Genomic DNA, 18257 nt, shown 5'->3' on the forward strand with positions numbered 1-18257 from the left:
CCCAAAGTATTGCACCGCGTTTACCGCCACCTATGACTGAGTCTTCGGATGAGTCAATCCACGTTTGCGCCAACGCCGCTTCCTCATCGTCTTCCCACTTTTTCCTGTCAGTCTTTTTGGTGTGTGTTTGATCGACATCAACCTTCTTTTTATGGTTTCGTTTGCGACGAACTTGCGGTTCGTCTACTTGGTTTTCGGGTATTGGGGGTGTTTGGGTTTGGGGTGGCGAATGCATAAACGGCATTGCCATTCGATACAACATATCGTTGGAAAACGGTTATACTGTTGGAGGCATTACGGGTAGATGCTGGTTGGCATAGAAAGGGTTGGCAGGGTCATTTTTGTTTGCGAGCATACCAGCCCACCACATTTGAGCCGGATCCCACGGGTTTGGGTTCGGGTTTGAGCTCGAGCTCGTGTTCGGGTTTGGGTTCGGGTTTGAGCTCGAGCTTGTGAAATTTGAGAAATGATCCATGGTAGAGAGTTGAGATATTTTTATAGTGAATTTTGAGAGTTTATTTGAGTGAAATTTGGTATCTGTTTGAGTAAAAATTGATAAAATGGTTTGATATTTATATAGAAAATAATTAGTTTTTTTAAGAGATCCGTTGATATATAGCCGTTAGAAGGGGGGGGGGGGGACAAACACCCTCCATCCGCGCCGGCCGTTGCAAAGACCGAACTCACGGCGCCCACTCCCAACCGCGCCCCTCTATGGTGTTTGCCGCCCACTGTGCCAAAAAAACCCCTCCACCATGCCCTATAGCGATACGCCTAACAAGTTAGATCGTCTAGTAAAAATAATCATTTACATGATTAACATTCCAATTAAGAAACTAGAAAACTAGCCATTTACATGATTTACTTTCTAATTAAGAAAATTGAAAAGAAAAAGAAAAGGAAAAAAAGGTTAATCGGTTAGGACTTGAAATTGGTTTTCATGAGTTTCTAACAAGCTAGGAGTTTTTATTTGATAAAAAAAATGGGGTTCTGAATTCATGGTATGGTTTTGTGCTACCCGTTTTATAACAAATAATTATTATGGAGTCCTTTTCATCATTTCTCAAAATTAATACTTAGTTTTTCAAAACACTAGTAACACAGGGAAAGACAAATTTAAAAAGGTTAACATGATAATATACAGTGAAGGTGTTTCTGTACAAGCACGCAGCTATACTACATAACTATAAACTAAAGATAATGCAGCTATTTTACATAACTATAAACTCACGATACTGCAGCTATATTACATAACTATAAACAATAAAATCTTGTTCGCGAGCTCATTACTCCTCTTTATCGCTTGTTAATGAATTACCTGAAAGTTTACACCACGACACATTCAACAATATATACGAAAACATAGACGGTGTCGATTCAGAATTTTGCAAAACATTTTTTCAGACATGATGTAGTGTATAATGTATTAAGCACATAGATTTGTTATATAATCTAGGGGTGTTCATTGTATCGAATAACGAATTTTCAAGTTAAATCGAATCGATTAATCCGAATAATTATTTTTTATGCCAATATTTGTATTCGATTAAAAGTTGAACTATTCGATTCATATTCGTATTATATGCCCAATTCGAAATTCATAGTTGCAAAACAAACATATAAATTTAAAGTAGCTACAATACCACATGATTATAAGTTCAAAACTAAAGTACGAATAGTCTAAAACTCAAAATATTCAAAACAAGAAGTCAGCAACACTAATAATAGTACGGGTTACGAAACAATAATATAACCCATTGGGTTTAATTAATTTGTAATGGACATTTGTTATTTATGGATTCGACAAAAATTAGAAAAAAATAATTAAATATATACATATAGGTATATGTATATATAATTTGAATTCGAATTTCGAATCGAAAAATATATCATCAATTCTTATTCGATTAATACAATCGAATCGAATTCTTTAAACCGATTCGATTCTTAATAATCAAATCGAACTTTGAATGTTGCGAATACGAATCGAAATCTGAACACCCCTAATATAATCCAACAAACCATTTGTATTTGCATACAAACTAAAATTTGAGACAAATACACACATTTAATCTAGCTTAAAACAGACAATTTGACTGTATAGTAACTTTAAAAATACAGAGTTTAACACAACACCTCTAGACATTAGAGAAAACAAAAAATTAAATAAAATTATATTAAATAATAATAACATTAGTCATAGTGAATTTAAGCTTATATATGCTCAATTTCAACCCTACCCCATCTGTTTGTTAAAAATCATCAAAAATGAGTTTTATAATGTTTTGTTTTCTGGATATTACATGGTATAAGCTTTGGTTTTTGGTTCATTGTCTAGTACAAAATCATAAACAAAGAAAATGCGAATTAGAATCAATTTGTATATATGTCACAATTTCTTGAAATCATAATTTGAAAGTTCAAGGCATGTTCCAGTAATAATGCCATCAAAATAACATCTAAAACATAAGCAAAACTAAATGCATACTATATAAGACATAATATAATAATAAACTAACCTTGTTGCAGTTTAGATCCTTCATAAGAAAACAACCTCACTGCATTTCTGTAGCTTAAATCAGCAACTTCTTCTTTAGACACATCAAGCAAAGATGCAACAAAAGACAACACAAAGTGAATATTAGCCGGATGATTGACCATCTCTATCGGGTCACCATTATTTTCATCTTCTTCCACCAAAAAAATGGATTCCGACCCGCTCACTTTGGGTACCGCATCTGGAGCATCCGTCTCCAATAACATCCTATCAAAAGGCACCGCTTTCAGCATCTTCTTCACCTTTGATTCCTCCATTCCCATAAGATGCCCTGAGAACGAAAAATGCGCCCCGAGTTTAACAAACTCAGGAACCATCTCTGCAGACCCTATATACGAGTGCAAGATTACACCCTCAGGAAACGGGCCGACAGATTTCATAATATCAATAAGTTCACCAAATGCGCATACACAGTGAACCGAAGCGGGCCGTTTAAGTTCTTTAGCAAGTTGAAGCTGCATAGTAAATATTTGAACTTGATCTGCAAAATCTGTTTTCTTTCCGTATGAGCCTTTGTCTAAACCGATCTCACCTACTGCAGCCGAAGGGTTTGTGTCAAAGAGTTCGCGTAAGGTTGTTAGCCAGTTGGTGGTTCGGTCTGCAATGAACCACGGGTGGAGCCCGAATGATGGGATTATGCACGGGTATGTGTCACTCATCTGCTTCACTATATGCCAGTCTTTTTCACAGATACCATTGACTGCAAAATGATGTATGTTGTGTTCTAGAGCGGTTTCGATGAGCTTCGGGACTTTGTTGGCGATTCTCGGGTCTTGTAGGTGACAGTGAGCATCAAAGAGCTTAATCATGGCTCACTTTCTTGATAGATGGTGGAGTGGATATATACTGTCATATGAGCAGTTTGTTATAGCAACTAGTGTACAAAACGAGCTGCGTTAACGTGGCGTAGCGGCGCACATTTGGTAGGTATTGGTTACATTCGACAAGGTATCGGGACTTAATCCATAACTTTAATATGTAAACGCTCAAAACAGTTGAGAACTAGTATAGCTTATGCTAAAAAGATTAACATCTTTAAAATAAACAAATACAAGACAGGCTCAAAGAATAAATAATAAGTAAACGACACTAAACCAAAAAAAGAAAAAAAAAACAAATTAGCAAATCCCAAAAATAGTATCGGCGCTCATTTGGCTTATGATACGAAAAAAATAGTCGACGCTCAAAATGGTATCAACATTCAACACTCGTACAACTTGCATAAAAAAGTTAACACAAATTTAAAAAAATACACCGTGCATATAATAAACACAAAACGTTATATTGTAAAGGTCAAAAACAATATCGACACTTGTATAGGTTATGATAAAAACATATTTTTTAAATAATTTTTTACATGACGACGTGCCAGTACCAGGGGTGCCACATGGCCCCATAAGATCCTTGGGCTATCATAAACAATGGTTTTTAATACCTAGTGTATATAATATAACATAATAATATTTGACCATGTTTCATGTAAGTTTAGGCTTAGAATTTATAAGCTACTTTCTACACTAAAGTGAAAGCAGAATCCATCCGAAAAGGTTATAATCCTGTTTCTCACTTTCTCGATTCCAAAATTATCTTCCTCAAATAGTAAAAAAACAAAATAAATAAAACATGATGAATTAGAATTGAGGCCGAAACAAGCTCCATCTGGATTTCTAACATGATCGATTAAAGTATGGCAATAATAATAATATACGAAATTAACACAAGTTGTTGAGAGTATTTTACCTGTAATTCAAAGGTCAAAACGATCAGATGAATTGCATAATCAAATAGAGAAATGAACGCCAATAGAATGTCTTAATCCTTCATATTATTATCTATATTATATACGCTAGGTAGGGGCTCACTTGTGTCAGTGTTATTTTACTTAATAACACCCGTCGTGTTGTACATTAACATGTATTTGATTGGTTTAGGTTAGGTTCGTTACAATACCTTAACTAAAACTAAAAAAATCTTAATTTTTCATGTAGAAAATAACAGTAACACTCGTGTAACTTATAATAAAAAAAATTACCATATTAAAGAAAACAAATATAACTTACGATTAAAGCGGCCGGAAGTCGGATGGTATTAGTTAACGTCGTTACGGTATTGATACCAAACCCAAAAGTTAAATTAGTAAATGCCCATGATACAAGCATAGCTTATGATACATATTAATAACATATTTGAAACAACGTTTATTCGGCAGGTAAAGCCATGCGTTACAACAACGAATCAACGCTAATTCGACACGTTACATTTGTTATGGTACCGAAAATAAACAAAAGTTTTGACATATTTAAAGCAAAACCATATTTAATATTGGACCCTGTGACACGTGCTAATGTTGCTACGTGACCCAATAAAGGCTTTGAGACCAAATATCAATATTTATCTTATATATAATACGTACAATTTTTAATGACATATTGGGTTGCTAAGCTACTTGACCATATGCCTTTTAGGCATATTTTACAACCGGAATGGACAATGATTTGGTTGCCTTTCTAGTTTACTAGTCAGATTAGTTAGGCCGGTTGAAACAGATTTTAAAATTAATCCCGGTTGAAACGGATTTTAAAACCAAATGACGTCCTAAACAATATAAAACTATTATTTCAAACAAAATATGAAAATGCTTTATGTTTTACATACAGTTTTAATAAAATATTTAAGACTTAAATAAATTATAAATTATGAGTCTTGAGTAATCAATGACTTGTAAAATATGGTTTTTGAATGAAAAAATGATTTGTCTTTGGAAATTCGATCCGACCATCGGTCTTGTTCACCTGTCCAACCAATAACTAATCATTTCAAACCATGAATGACTCAATATGCTTAACCGGGTTGGTTCCATGGATGGTTCTTAGTCCTGTTTTGTCGTTAAAAGAGTGGTTTTAGGTACATTCTGTATTTACATCAATACGCATAACACACAAATATATTATCTCATATGATACTAGGGTCAAACTGACTCGATAATTATTTTTTCTTTGTATTCTCTTTCTCCATTTCTCTAGGATCCTATTCATGCATAAGGCACAGGTGGAGGCGGGACGATATGGCAAAAAGAAAAAAGAACTGGGTGGATATGATGTGTTTGAGATGGAGAGGAATGTTGAGCATAAGGCACGTCCTGAATTGGTGAAACAACACAAAGGAGCGGAAAAAGGAATGCGGGAGAGCAAGGGCATCACCTAGTTCTATTGAGACCCGGGGCTCAGGAAAGCAAGATCAGCATAAGAAACATTATGTCTCCTCTTTGTTACATACTATTTATATCTACAGACGTGTAAGCCAAATTACACACTTCATCACCCCCGTTGTATTCATAAATCATTTTCGAAAATCGTAGTATAAGACTATGTGAAACACATGCATCGCCATCAACATACAAACCTTGTATTAGTATAAATATATGAAGTGTGTTAATGGTATACTTATTTGCAAAGTAATATCGTCTGTTTAAAACCTAAATACTGGTTTTAATCTAGATGTGCATCACCGTTGATGTGGGGACGTCCTTGTGGGAGTCAATCTCTCTAACAAATGATAAATGATAGATGTTTGGTTGATTTATCATGCTTAGTTAGCATATACTCAATATGTCTTGGAGTTATTAAGAAAGTGTTCTCAAGTTCCAAGCATGTATACATGTTTTGATAGATAATGTACGCTTAAATAATAGGGCATATTAAGAAAAGCATAAAAACTCACACGGTAAACATATTTTTAAGAAGAAACAAAATTCGAGCATTAAACATGTCTCACTAAATGTGTTGGCTAGGATTGACGCGTCATTTATACAGCAATCAAATCACAACCATAATTCTAATTTTTTTAAGGTAGTTCGATAAGATTACTATGTTTAAACGTTGTATTTTAATTCGTGCGGGGTGGGCTTTTAGATATTAATTTAATAATATTTGATATTAATTTAATATTATTTTGTAATGTTTATTTATATAGTGTGTTTTTTTGTTACACGACTCTTAATACAATTACAAATTTATACAACCAAAAAAATAAAAATAAAAGTAGAAACGATCATATATCCTTAGACTAAACGATTAGATAACAAAAATAAAAAAAACGGTACCAAAAAAAATAAACCAGTCATATTGATCTATACTAATAGTATAGGTCTATACTCTACTAATTGTGGTCAATGCTCCCCGACAAAAGTTGACATCTATATATAGTCTATACATCTTATTTGTGTAAGGTTATGTCTAGATAGTAAATCCTATGTCTGGATAGCCGGAGCCATGCTAAATGGTTAGCTTGACTTACGAGTCTGACTGGTAATTTGACCTACTGGCTTAAAAAGGGGTTAATATGGATCATTTCTCAAAAAAAAAAAATAATGGGTTGATATGGGTGGCTATTTCTCATACAACGAGTTAGAGTGTGTTGAAGACAATTTTTTGTAACAAAAGGGGTTAGAATGAATTGGTGTTATTTTTTAAATGACTCGAAATGGGTTGACTTAATTTTCAAACGGGTCAGAATGGGTTAATATAGGACGCGCAACACAACACCGCAATGCCCGTAACACGACACCGTTATATGCACAACCTTGTTTCACATAACGCAACATCGGACACTTTACGACGTCGATACACGCTTAACGCATCATCAGATGTGTAACCGTTGACGGTATGTGCGTAGCGGCGCACTTGTTGAGATCACACACACATAACACGATATCGGGCGTGTAACAAGTATCGGTACGCGCATAAACCAACTTGGTGTCCGAACACGCATGGCCCAACTCAACCCAATCTCGTAACCACCCGAACCAAACCAAAAGAACCGTTATTTAGATCAACGTTTGCCTGTCCTACTTGAAAGCATGAGGCAAAGAGCAGATTTGATAAATGAACACAAATCTAGATTTAGAATAACTGGTATTCGGATTCCATTCATATAATTTGGGTTCTTTTGGAAGATGATAATAATGAAGATCAGAATGCCAACCCTACTGTTACTGTTTCTTGTCCCATTTGTTCTTTTCACTCGCATTATCATCACCTCATCTTCTAACTCTAACTCACCATCATCTGAAGAAATTCATCATGTCACCATCAAAATCGTATCATTCTCGTGTTCTTCTGCATGCACTCACAGATCATAAAGGTTTCTTTCATTACTCACATTTTGGCTTCTTTTTTATTTATTCATTATATGTGTTTTACGTGACGATTTCGATTATGATTTCAGAATCAAAGAGTGTTGACACCATTGCCATGTTTCAAGATGCCAGTCCCCTTAACCTTGCATCAGCTGTAAGTATATATATATATTTTTTTGTTTAAATCAGAATATAGTTGCATAAATTAAAATAACCGAACCGACGCATTAACCAAAATATGAAAGTGTTTTCTGTTGATGCCATCATGTTTTAATGTATGATATTTTAGGAGACCAAAAAAGAGGTTCATACAGTCGGTCAACACAAACTTGCAAAAGCCAAAAGTGAGAAACCGGATGAACATTTTTTGACAGATAATCGTGTTCGGTATCTCAAGGATCAGTTGATTAGGGGACGCCTTTACCTCTCCCTTTCGGCAACAAGAAGCAACCCTCTTTTCATCAAAGAACTTGGAGTACGTATGAATAAAATCGAAAAGGTACTCGGTGATGCAACCAAGGATGATGATTTACCCAAAAAGTAAGGCTTAACTCTAACTTCTGCAATAAATAACGCGTTATGTTTTAGTATTTACTATTAAGTTGTGCTTGTATAAATCCAGTGCCTATGACAAGATGAAGGCGATGGATCAGACACTGGCAAAAGGAAAGCAAATACAGGATGATTGCACTGCGGTTGTAAGGAAACTCCGGGCTCTTATTCCCACAACGGAAGAACAACTACGCGTCCACCAAAAACAAGCCTTGTTTTTAACACAGTTAACTGCCAAAACCGTATCCAAGGGCCTGCATTGTCTTCCTTTACGACTATCAACCGAGTATTATTCGTTAAATTTCTCTGCACAACAATTTCCAAATAAAGAAAATCTTGATGACCCGAACCTGTTCCAATATGCATTGTTTTCTGATAACGTGTTAGCTACAGCAGCGGTCGTCAATTCAACTGTTACGAATGCCAATGTGAGTGGTTATGTTTTTTTCAAATTTATGATAGTATTTAGAAGTTGTGATTGTTCACGTGTAAGCGTGGCAGGATCCATCAAAACACGTGTTTCACATTGTAACCGACAAGCTGAATTATGCTGCAATGAGGATGTGGTTCCTTGTAAACCCGCCCGGGGTAGCTACAATACAAGTTCAAAACATTGATGAATTCACATGGCTGAATGCAAGTTACAGCCCGGTTCTTAAACAGTTGGCATCTCAGGACACGATTGATTCAAACATGAAGCTTCAGAACCCGAAGTATCTATCAGTGATGAATCATCTTCGGTTTTACCTTCCGGAGGTATTTCCAAAGCTGAATAAAGTGGTGTTCTTGGATGATGATATAGTGGTTCAGAAGGATTTAAGTGGTCTTTGGTCTATTGATCTGAAAGGTAGGGTCATTGGTGCAGTTGAGACGTGTGGGGAGAATTTTCATCGGTTTGACCGATACCTCAACTTTTCAAATACCTTGATTGCTAATAACTTTGACCCGCGTGCGTGTGTATGGGCTTATGGAATGAATGTATTTGATTTGGAAGAATGGAAGAAACAAAACATTACAGAAGTTTACCATTCATGGCAGAATTTGGTAACTTCTTTATAAATGAATGATCTGTTTCTAAAATACTTAAATGTTAACGGTTTCGTGATCGTTTGTTATGATGCAGAATCAGGAGAGACAGCTTTGGAAGCTGGGGACGTTGCCAGTGGGTTTGATAACATTTTGGAAACGGGTATACCCGTTAGATAAGTTGTGGCATGTGCTTGGGCTCGGGTACAACCCGAGTGTGAGACAGAAGGAGATTGAAAATGCAGCAGTGGTTCACTACAATGGGAACTTGAAACCGTGGCTAGAGATAGGGATACCAAAGTTTAGAGGGTACTGGAGCAGGTATGTGGATTATGATCAGGCGTATATGCGGGATTGCAATATGAGTCCGTGAGTAGATGGATAAGAGGACGTAAACCGCGTCAATAAGTAGAAATTAGGATATATTCTTTGATTGTTAATAGTGTTGTTGGTTGGTTTGTTCATGTATCAGCCTTTCTAAAAGAGAAAGCAGACATTTACCAACACTAAAGAATATCAAGTTACATAGACGAGTAACTTCAAATTCGAAACATGTCAATCAAGTTTTACCATCATAAGTTGATGCCATAGTTTAAAAAGTTAATGTTATAATTTAAAGTGTTACTAGAGAAATTATTTGGGATTGAACAAAGTGGCCATAACAAATAGGAATTTTGTTGCATAGGGTTGATATATTTGTTTGTTTGATCAGCTCTAGCCTCCAAGCTAGGAGCCTGCTGGTTATTAAAATTGATATGGATATCAAGATGAGAAAATGGAGTGTAAAATTGCTAACACAATATATATATATATATATATCATATATCCATTACGGGTTGTTATCATGTTATTAAACTTGACAAGTGCTCTCACAAGTCACAACATTCACAGGCAAGGCTGGCAACTCATGATCAATATTGGGCTTGTGCTAAATGCACTATTATTCTATGGTTTATATTGAATGCGTCTCTTTTTTTAGGTCTACTAAATCTATCATATGCATATCATCTCTTTGGACGCATTTAACATATAAGGCCGGTGGGTACACCACTTTGAACCAGTGAGTGGTCCTACGTGGCATCCAAATCTGAGAATGATCTCATTTAAACATCATCCCCTATATACCTTTCATACATGAAATGAGGAGAATGACCATGATCTTTGCCTCAATCAAATCCAATCCAATCAATTTATTTTGTATTTTTTTGTTGTTGTGGTAAATAATGAAAATGTGAAGAATGATCTAATACCCTTAAATGAAGGAAAAGATGACGTGTATACCACTATACTAATTATTTTAATTAATAGAACATGAAACTAAATGTGAAATAAATATTTTGATTTAAGAACACCACTGACGACCATCACACTCTGGTTACGCCACGTATCTATCCACGTGTATAGCATCATGGACACATCACCCATTTCAGCCACCACTACTTGCTTCATTCCATTTCCATCAAACTTCTTCATCACTTCCAACCACCATGACCACCCCATCACAACCCCACAACAACAACCACCACCTCAACATCAACCTCGTACCACTCCCTCACTTAACCGACCACCTTGACCTCCAACCACACACCACTCCACTAGAACACAACCACTTCTACCGCCCGTCCAACGAGTTCTACCTCTCCGAATCCGACGTCATCATCCGCAGAACCATCTACGACCTCTCCGGACACCTCCCCTCCTCTCATGCAGCCTACCACCGAGCCGGACCCCGAAAACAGATACTTTTCGACCCAGGAAACGTTCGGGCCGCTGTCGTTACTTGCGGGGGGTTGTGTCCCGGTCTTAACACGGTTATCCGGGAGCTGGTGGTGGGGCTGTGGGAGCAGTATGGGGTTCGGGAGATATTCGGGATTAAGGCCGGGTACCGAGGGTTTTATTCGATGGAGCCGGTTCGGCTTGATGTGAAAATGGTTGATAATTGGCATAAGAGAGGTGGCACCGTGCTTGAGACCTCTAGAGGTGGTTTTGATCTTGACAAAATTGTTAATGCTATTCAAGATCGTGGATTTAATCAGGTTTTTTTTTAATGATAATTGATTTATATTATTTTGATCAAATGTATATGGTTTGAATGATTAGTGTAGATGTGGCAAATGGGTCGGGTCGGGTCGGAAGCGAGGACAAAAGAAACCGAAAAACCAAAAACGAGCCCGGAATCGACCAAAAAGAAACCAAAACCCAACCCGTCCCGTGTGAAAACTTGTGTTGACTTGAAACCTAAACCGAAACCATTTCATGACGAAACCTGTCTTGTGCAAAAACTTGTTCCGATCCGAAACCTGCCACATTTCCTTAGGACACTAACCCGAAAATAACAAGTTGGAATTTCAAATGACTCATTTAGTTAAAATCTTTGACCCAAACCAACTCATTTAATTTTTAAAACAACATAACCCATTTGAAACGGTTTGGGTCATGATTGCCACCCCTAGATTAGTGATTTTATGTGAATTTGATTAAATGTATATGTTTAAATGTTTTGATCCTTTATAATTATCTTTGCTACATTTGGTCTATAGTTTAAGATAGCTTGTGTCTCCAGTTTGACTTTGTTACCGATCCGACCCACCCATTTTGCCACTCATCCTAGAAATGGTATAAGGTGGCAGATAATGTTTTTAGATTTTCCAACATAATGTTTGTTAGTTTGATATGTTATTATATGTTGAGTAATAGTATGTAACCGTATACTCTGCTAACATGAGGTATAAATGCACAACATGAACTCCTTTATCCAAACTAACTAATTTCAGTCAATTATATTTTCTGATTATCAATTAAAAATTAAATCTAAAATTCTAACTAGATTTGTTTGTGTTTAACTTAAGACTTGTAATCAAATTAATTGTTGATTCTATTAATTATGAGTTTATTAAGGATTTGTTTGTAAATGACCTGGGCTCATTTGTTGAATGTACCTCATTAAAAACTCGAGCTCGTTTAAGATCGGCTTGATTCAACTTTTAACGAACCGACCTCGAGTAGCTAACGAGCTCTTTAAGGCTCGAGCTTTTACAAACTTAATTTCTTTTATGTTACTTTCTGCATTGGTACATATTTATGCATAATTTCATCAACTAAATCGTTTATAATGTACGCAGGTTTACATAATCGGGGGAGACGGAACTCTACGCGGAGCAGTAAAGATATTCAACGAAATCCAGCGTCGAAAGCTATACGTTGGGGTTGCGGCAATCCCCAAAACCGTCGACAACGATGTGGGAATCATTGACAGATCATTCGGGTTTCAAACAGCCGTTGAGAAGGCCCAGCAAGCAATTAGTGCAGCCCACGTGGAGGCCGAGAGTGCGCCCAATGGCATAGGCCTGGTCAAACTTATGGGCCGAAGCACGGGCCACATTGCTCTTCACGCAACCCTAAGCAGCCGAGATGTCGACTGCTGTCTAATTCCTGAAAATTCATTTTACCTACACGGTAAAGGCGGACTCTTTGAGTTTCTTGATGACCGTTTGAAACAACACGGTCATGCTGTTATTGTAGTAGCCGAAGGGGCCGGTCAAGATATTATTCCAAGAACCGATGAGCAGAAACAAGAGAGAGATGAATCCGGGAATCCCGTGTTTTTAGATGTGGGAGTGTGGTTGAAATCCGAGCTGAAGAAGTGGTGGAGTGCAGATCATGAGGGTGAGTTGTTTACGGTCAAGTATATTGATCCTACATATATGATCCGTGCGGTTACGGCTAATGCGACTGATAATCTTTATTGTACGCTTCTGGCTCACTCGGCAGTTCATGGTGTCATGGCTGGGTACACCGGGTTTGTAGCGGGTCCGGTTAATGGAAACTATGCGTATATTCCGATGGGCGAGATTGCGGACACCAAGAATCAAGTGGACACCAAAGATCATAAATGGGCTTGGGTTAGATCCATCACTTCACAACCTGATTTCCAGAGGGATTAAACTGATAAACAAGTTTCTTGGTGGTGACTGAATTATACCTATTATGATCCTGTGTTTTGAGTAACAGTTTTTAACTTTTTTTTTCTTCATTTAGTGATTGTTGTTGGTGTACTTTTAATATAAAGCATGTTGAGGTTACTAAATTTGGATACATGGTTTGTTTGTTTAGTTCCGTCATTGCCTTATTTGTGAAATCTTGTCTTTCCTCGATATTAAAATTGTGTTTATGGTGGTTATGGTTGCATCCATATTCGTAGGCCTGTAAACGAACCGAACATTCGGTGAACTGTTCGTGAACCGTTCGGCGGGAAGTTCGTTTATGTTTGTTTATTTAATAAACGAACGAACATGAACACAAAATTTGTGTTCGTTTAATTAGATGAACGAACATGAACACATGTTCCGTTCGTTCATTTATGTTCATGAACGTTCGTTTAGGTTCGTTTATGTATTAATAGAAAATAATTAAATATTATCTGGGTATGTCATCTGCTTAAAGGTTTTATATTTGTTAATTTGTGTTCGTTTATGTGTTTTCAGATTTAAGTTTGTTTATGTTTGTTTGTGTTCATTCAGATTGGTTCATGTGTGTTTATTTATGTTTGTTTATCTTTGTTTAGTTATTTTTTTAGATTTAAACAAACGAACACAAACGAACACAAATGTCCATTTTTAAATAAACGCACATTAACATAAATATTTGTTCGATTAATTATAAAGTTAAATGAACGAACACGAATATGCCGTTGTTCGTGTTCATTCGATTCATTTATGGGCTTTCAATATTCACAATGATGATTACATCGGTCTTATTCTCTAGCCTCTACCGATTTTATTTGTGTTCGTTTGTGTTTGTGAACCGTTCGTGAACACATTAATTTTCTTAATGAACGAACACGAACATAAAATCTCGTTCGGTAAGTGTTCGTGAACACAATATTTTCTTAACGAACGAACATGAACAAGGCCTTGTTCGTGTTCAATTGGTTCGTTTACAGCCCTACATATTCGTTTTTGCATATGCTCAAAATTTGTGTTATTAACGTGGAGAAAGTTCGGATGGAATTTCTTGTTAGTAAACTGGTGGAATACTTGGTGTGTAAGCGGTAAAACATTGTGACATTAGACCGGGTGTTGGGGAGTTTTGCCCACCCAAAAGCCCGAAAGTGTGTGAGAACACTACCCATGGGCGTTTTGAGCTCTTTGATGGTGGGGAGCGTTTCTCACAAAGTGCCGCCGGAAGGAAAGGTTTGGTGAAAGCTCTTTGATGGTGGGCAACGCTTTGTGATGGAGAAGTTTGGTGATAATTGATTGGTGGATGATTTATTTGTTTTTTTATATACTTTAATAAAAAATAATATAAAATAATAATGAGATAATGATTGGAAGGGCTCAATCCACTACACCAGTTTTAGCAAAAAAAAACCCTATGTTACCATGGTGTCACATGGCGTAAAACGTACCCATAAAAGCTCCATCCATTATATAGGTCTTACATTGTGTTCCCGAGTTCACTTTAACGTAGGAAAGGAAAAAATTTCCATTCTTTTTTCATTTTTTTTTTCCTTTTATTTTCTTTTGTATTCCTTCCATTTAGTTCATTCTAAAATGGAAAGAAAGAATTTGCACTACAAAACTCCCACTTTCCTTTCCTTTAAAATGAAACTCGGAGACATACTTTCTATTTATTCATTTCCTTTCCTTCCTTTAATGAAACTCGGGAACATAAGCCTCATATTCTTTTTCCTCTCTTTCTTTTCCTTTCGTTCCTTAAATGGAACTTGGAAACAGATCATTAAAGTGGTTAAAGCTGAATGAAGGTCTTAAGTGATTAAAGTTGAATAAAGTGCCATGAAACTTTGCCAAAAAAAGTGCAAAATTGTATAATGCAAGAACTATTAAGCTTAGACACATTGCATAATTGTATAATGCAAGAACTATTAAGCTTTATTTGTTTGCTTAATATGATGGAAAGGCAATTGAAATTCTTTAATGAAAACAAGGTTAGAAACTCATGCATTATACGAGTTGAATAATGAAAACAATATAATTGATAAATCTCTAAACACTTTATATGATTAAATTACGTATTACGTATATATAATAATGGAAAAATGAAAAGTTATTGTTTAAGTCTTCAAAATTACTATTAAGTTAATATGCAAATAACTTTGTGCAACTTTACTAATACATGTACAAGCCATGTGTTACATTGCAACAAAGAATACACAAATCTAATACACTTTTTATAATTATTTTATTTTAATCCATGGTTTCAGATACATCTTATAACACTTGCTAGCTTCTGTACCACTATTGATGTCATTTGATGCCCAGTTATTGGTTATGTTATCACATACATCTCATAACAAAATCTTAACCCTACTAACCATGCTTCCATAACCTGTGCTTCTCTGATTCGATTCAGTTCATTTATACATTCATAATTAGTTAAATAGTTCAAAAAGAAAAAAAAATGATTAAATTCATTATAGTTTAGTTACAAAATAATAAGGCTTTTTATTCATATGTGACACCCAAGCATGGAATATCTCATCATCATCATCATCATCATCATCATCATCATCATCATCATCATCACCGTACTCAGTATATTCCACCAATAGCAAAGTTATGGTAATGTCTGAGGATGGTAAAATGTAGATAACCTTACCTCTACCCCGTAGAGGATAGATAGGCAAGCATGGAATATCTATATACAACAAATACAAATACAAGTATTTATTCATAATTTATAGACAACTCAGTTTCCTTATTTTGTTTTTTTTTGTTGAGAGGCCATTTTTAACAGTTTTCCTAACAATCCTCACATGAATATTGGAGATCGATCTAAACACCCAAATTTTGAATAAAATCTCGATAATCCTGCATAGGATTGGTAGTTCTTCGTTTTGAAACGTCTCTTGTAAAAATTCACTTAGTCTCCAACTGTGAGTAGAATAAGAGACCACAATGCATGTTTAAACAATACCCTTCATAGTTGGGCCATCTCATTATTATGATCATTATGGTCTAGTAACACTAGCCTAGTTAAGTGAAATCTTCATAATTTGCTCAACTCATAATTCCCTTCGAAGCGACCACGGTTCTCTTTCACAAAGAATTTGTCCTCAAATTATTAAAATCCATCTGTTTAGCCCAACTTTTTAGTTGTTAAGAACCATGTATATAAATATATAACTACAAGTAGTCCTAAATAAGTAGTTATTATTATTATTATTATTATGAAACTAATTATATTGATATTTTGATCAAACAATTTGGAATATAAATAATCTATAGACAACCCTTCTTTTCTTCTTTATATACACACCTAATCTAACTACCTAACTATACTATTATAACAAGACCTATTTTCCACTGACATATAGAATGTTAACTACACTATTAAAAAAAGACATGTTGTCCACATGAGATACAGGATGTTAAGTGTACATGTTTCCAATTTAACAAATTTGATTTCATTATCTATTTTGGTTTAATTAAATTTGAAAAAATAAAAAATATGTTGTTGATGAGAATCAAACTCACTATTTTGCTTTTAAAACATTTGTGGATTATCAACTCAACTAAGATGATTTAATGCTAAGATTCTATTTTCTTTAATAGGTATAGATTTACAACATTCCATTTGATTTCTTTTAAAATACAAATACAAATTACTCTTACTAATCTATATATTTTAAGAAATATGTAATTACCCATTCATTAATATAATACATATTTATTATATAATACTTTATAATTTATAAAATATAATGTTCATTATGTAATAATATATGTATATTTGACGTTTTTAATCTTTTCCACCCGTACGTTACACATGGAACTAACATAGTTATTTGGTATAAAGTATATATGCTGAGTCATGAGTCTACTACGAGTCGAATAAAGCGTTTTATAGGCTTTAGATTTAAAAATCTTCACCGAATTATTTCTCAACAATGGTTACTTTATAAGGGATGTGTTATTCATGCACCCTTTAGAGGGTGTATATAGAGTTTAAATGTGTGTTAAAAGGGTGTGTGAATAACTAAAAAGGGTGTATGAATAACCATTGCCCTTTATAAAATTAATATTTCTCATGTTAGAATCAAAGTTTTGATTTAAAAAGATTCTGATGGCTAACTTTATTGCGTAGCTAGACTTCCATAGTTCAATGCTCTTTTAAGACCACCCGTAGTGGTGCGTTGTGGATTGCGTTTTGGAGGATAACGCGTACACTGCCCCCCTGCGTTTTGTAACTTTTTTTGGCTACGTTGTATACAAAACGCGATTAAATGGCATGCAAATAAAAAAAAGAGCCGTTAGGGCCATGTTTTGGAGCCGTTGGGTTTTTTTTAAAAAAAATTGTATTAATTATATTTATACTATATAAACAAACCAAACTCATTTTTTTAAACACATTCATTCCACTTCTATACCAATTTATATCTTTTACACAAATATTTCTACCAAAATGTTTCCGAACAACAACCAAAATATTCTCGGTTTCGGTCAATATGCCCGTCAAGGCAACCAAAATCCACAACCGAATCAATCTACCACACCGACGCCAACCGTACCCGTCCCGCATATGTGTGACCCGCAAATGGGCGTGTACTTTGCATTTCTACAAAACTCTATGCCAAATGCGGTGCTCGGTTTCCAAAACCCAACGACAAACATTTTGCCGGTTCGGGTTCCCAACCCGTCCCGGAGACCCAACCCGAGGTCGAGTTCGTGCCGGAGACACAAACCGATCCGGAGACCGTAGGCGGTTTGAGCCAACGCGGACGTCCGAGAAAACTCGGAAAGAAGGCCGCCGGCGAACCTCGGGTTAAAAAGACGGTGATAGCGTGGAGTATCGACGAGTGCGTACTATGTGCTTGTGCTTGGTGCGCAATATCGGAAGATGCCAAATGCGGTAGGTTTTTAAAATACATATATATTTTTTTAAATTTCTTATAACAAACATTAAACTTGTATTGTTTTTATTTTTTTAGCGAACTATCAAAAAACGGGGGTATTTTGACACAAA

At 35.6% G+C, this 18257-nt stretch overlaps 3 protein-coding genes across 4 annotated transcripts; 2 read left to right on the forward strand and 1 right to left on the reverse strand.

Moving 5' to 3' along the window:
* Window positions 1–1096: 1096 nt before the first annotated feature.
* LOC143585604 (uncharacterized) lies at window positions 1097–4366 on the reverse strand. Of its 2 annotated transcripts, XM_077067362.1 has the most exons (3): window positions 4298–4366; window positions 2520–3403; window positions 1097–1318 (listed from the first exon to the last, which is right to left on the reverse strand). In XM_077067362.1, the coding sequence occupies exons 2-3, from the start codon at window positions 3364–3366 to the stop codon at window positions 1287–1289; spliced, it is 879 nt and encodes a 292-aa protein (XP_076923477.1). In that variant the 5' UTR covers window positions 3367–3403; window positions 4298–4366; the 3' UTR covers window positions 1097–1286. The 2 variants fall into 2 exon arrangements, with proteins under 2 accessions (XP_076923477.1, XP_076923475.1); XM_077067360.1 differs by lacking the exon at window positions 4298–4366 and having other exon boundaries at window positions 2520–3670.
* Window positions 4367–7638: 3272 nt separating this feature from the next.
* On the forward strand, window positions 7639–9971 carry LOC143585606 (putative galacturonosyltransferase 4). Its single transcript, XM_077067363.1, has 6 exons — window positions 7639–7699; window positions 7784–7848; window positions 7984–8234; window positions 8317–8674; window positions 8748–9290; window positions 9370–9971. Exons 1-6 carry the CDS (start codon window positions 7639–7641, stop codon window positions 9643–9645), a joined length of 1554 nt encoding a protein of 517 aa, XP_076923478.1. The 3' UTR covers window positions 9646–9971.
* A 786-nt stretch (window positions 9972–10757) lies between these two features.
* LOC143585603 (ATP-dependent 6-phosphofructokinase 2-like) lies at window positions 10758–13354 on the forward strand. Its single transcript, XM_077067359.1, has 2 exons — window positions 10758–11308; window positions 12395–13354. Exons 1-2 carry the CDS (start codon window positions 10760–10762, stop codon window positions 13214–13216), a joined length of 1371 nt encoding a protein of 456 aa, XP_076923474.1. The 5' UTR covers window positions 10758–10759; the 3' UTR covers window positions 13217–13354.
* Window positions 13355–18257: the final 4903 nt, after the last annotated feature.

This window comes from Bidens hawaiensis, unplaced genomic scaffold (genome assembly GCF_021521415.1).
Source record: "Bidens hawaiensis isolate Kalapana, Puna unplaced genomic scaffold, B.hawaiensis_p1.1 tig00033910_1, whole genome shotgun sequence".
Taxonomy (NCBI): Eukaryota; Viridiplantae; Streptophyta; class Magnoliopsida; order Asterales; family Asteraceae; genus Bidens; species Bidens hawaiensis.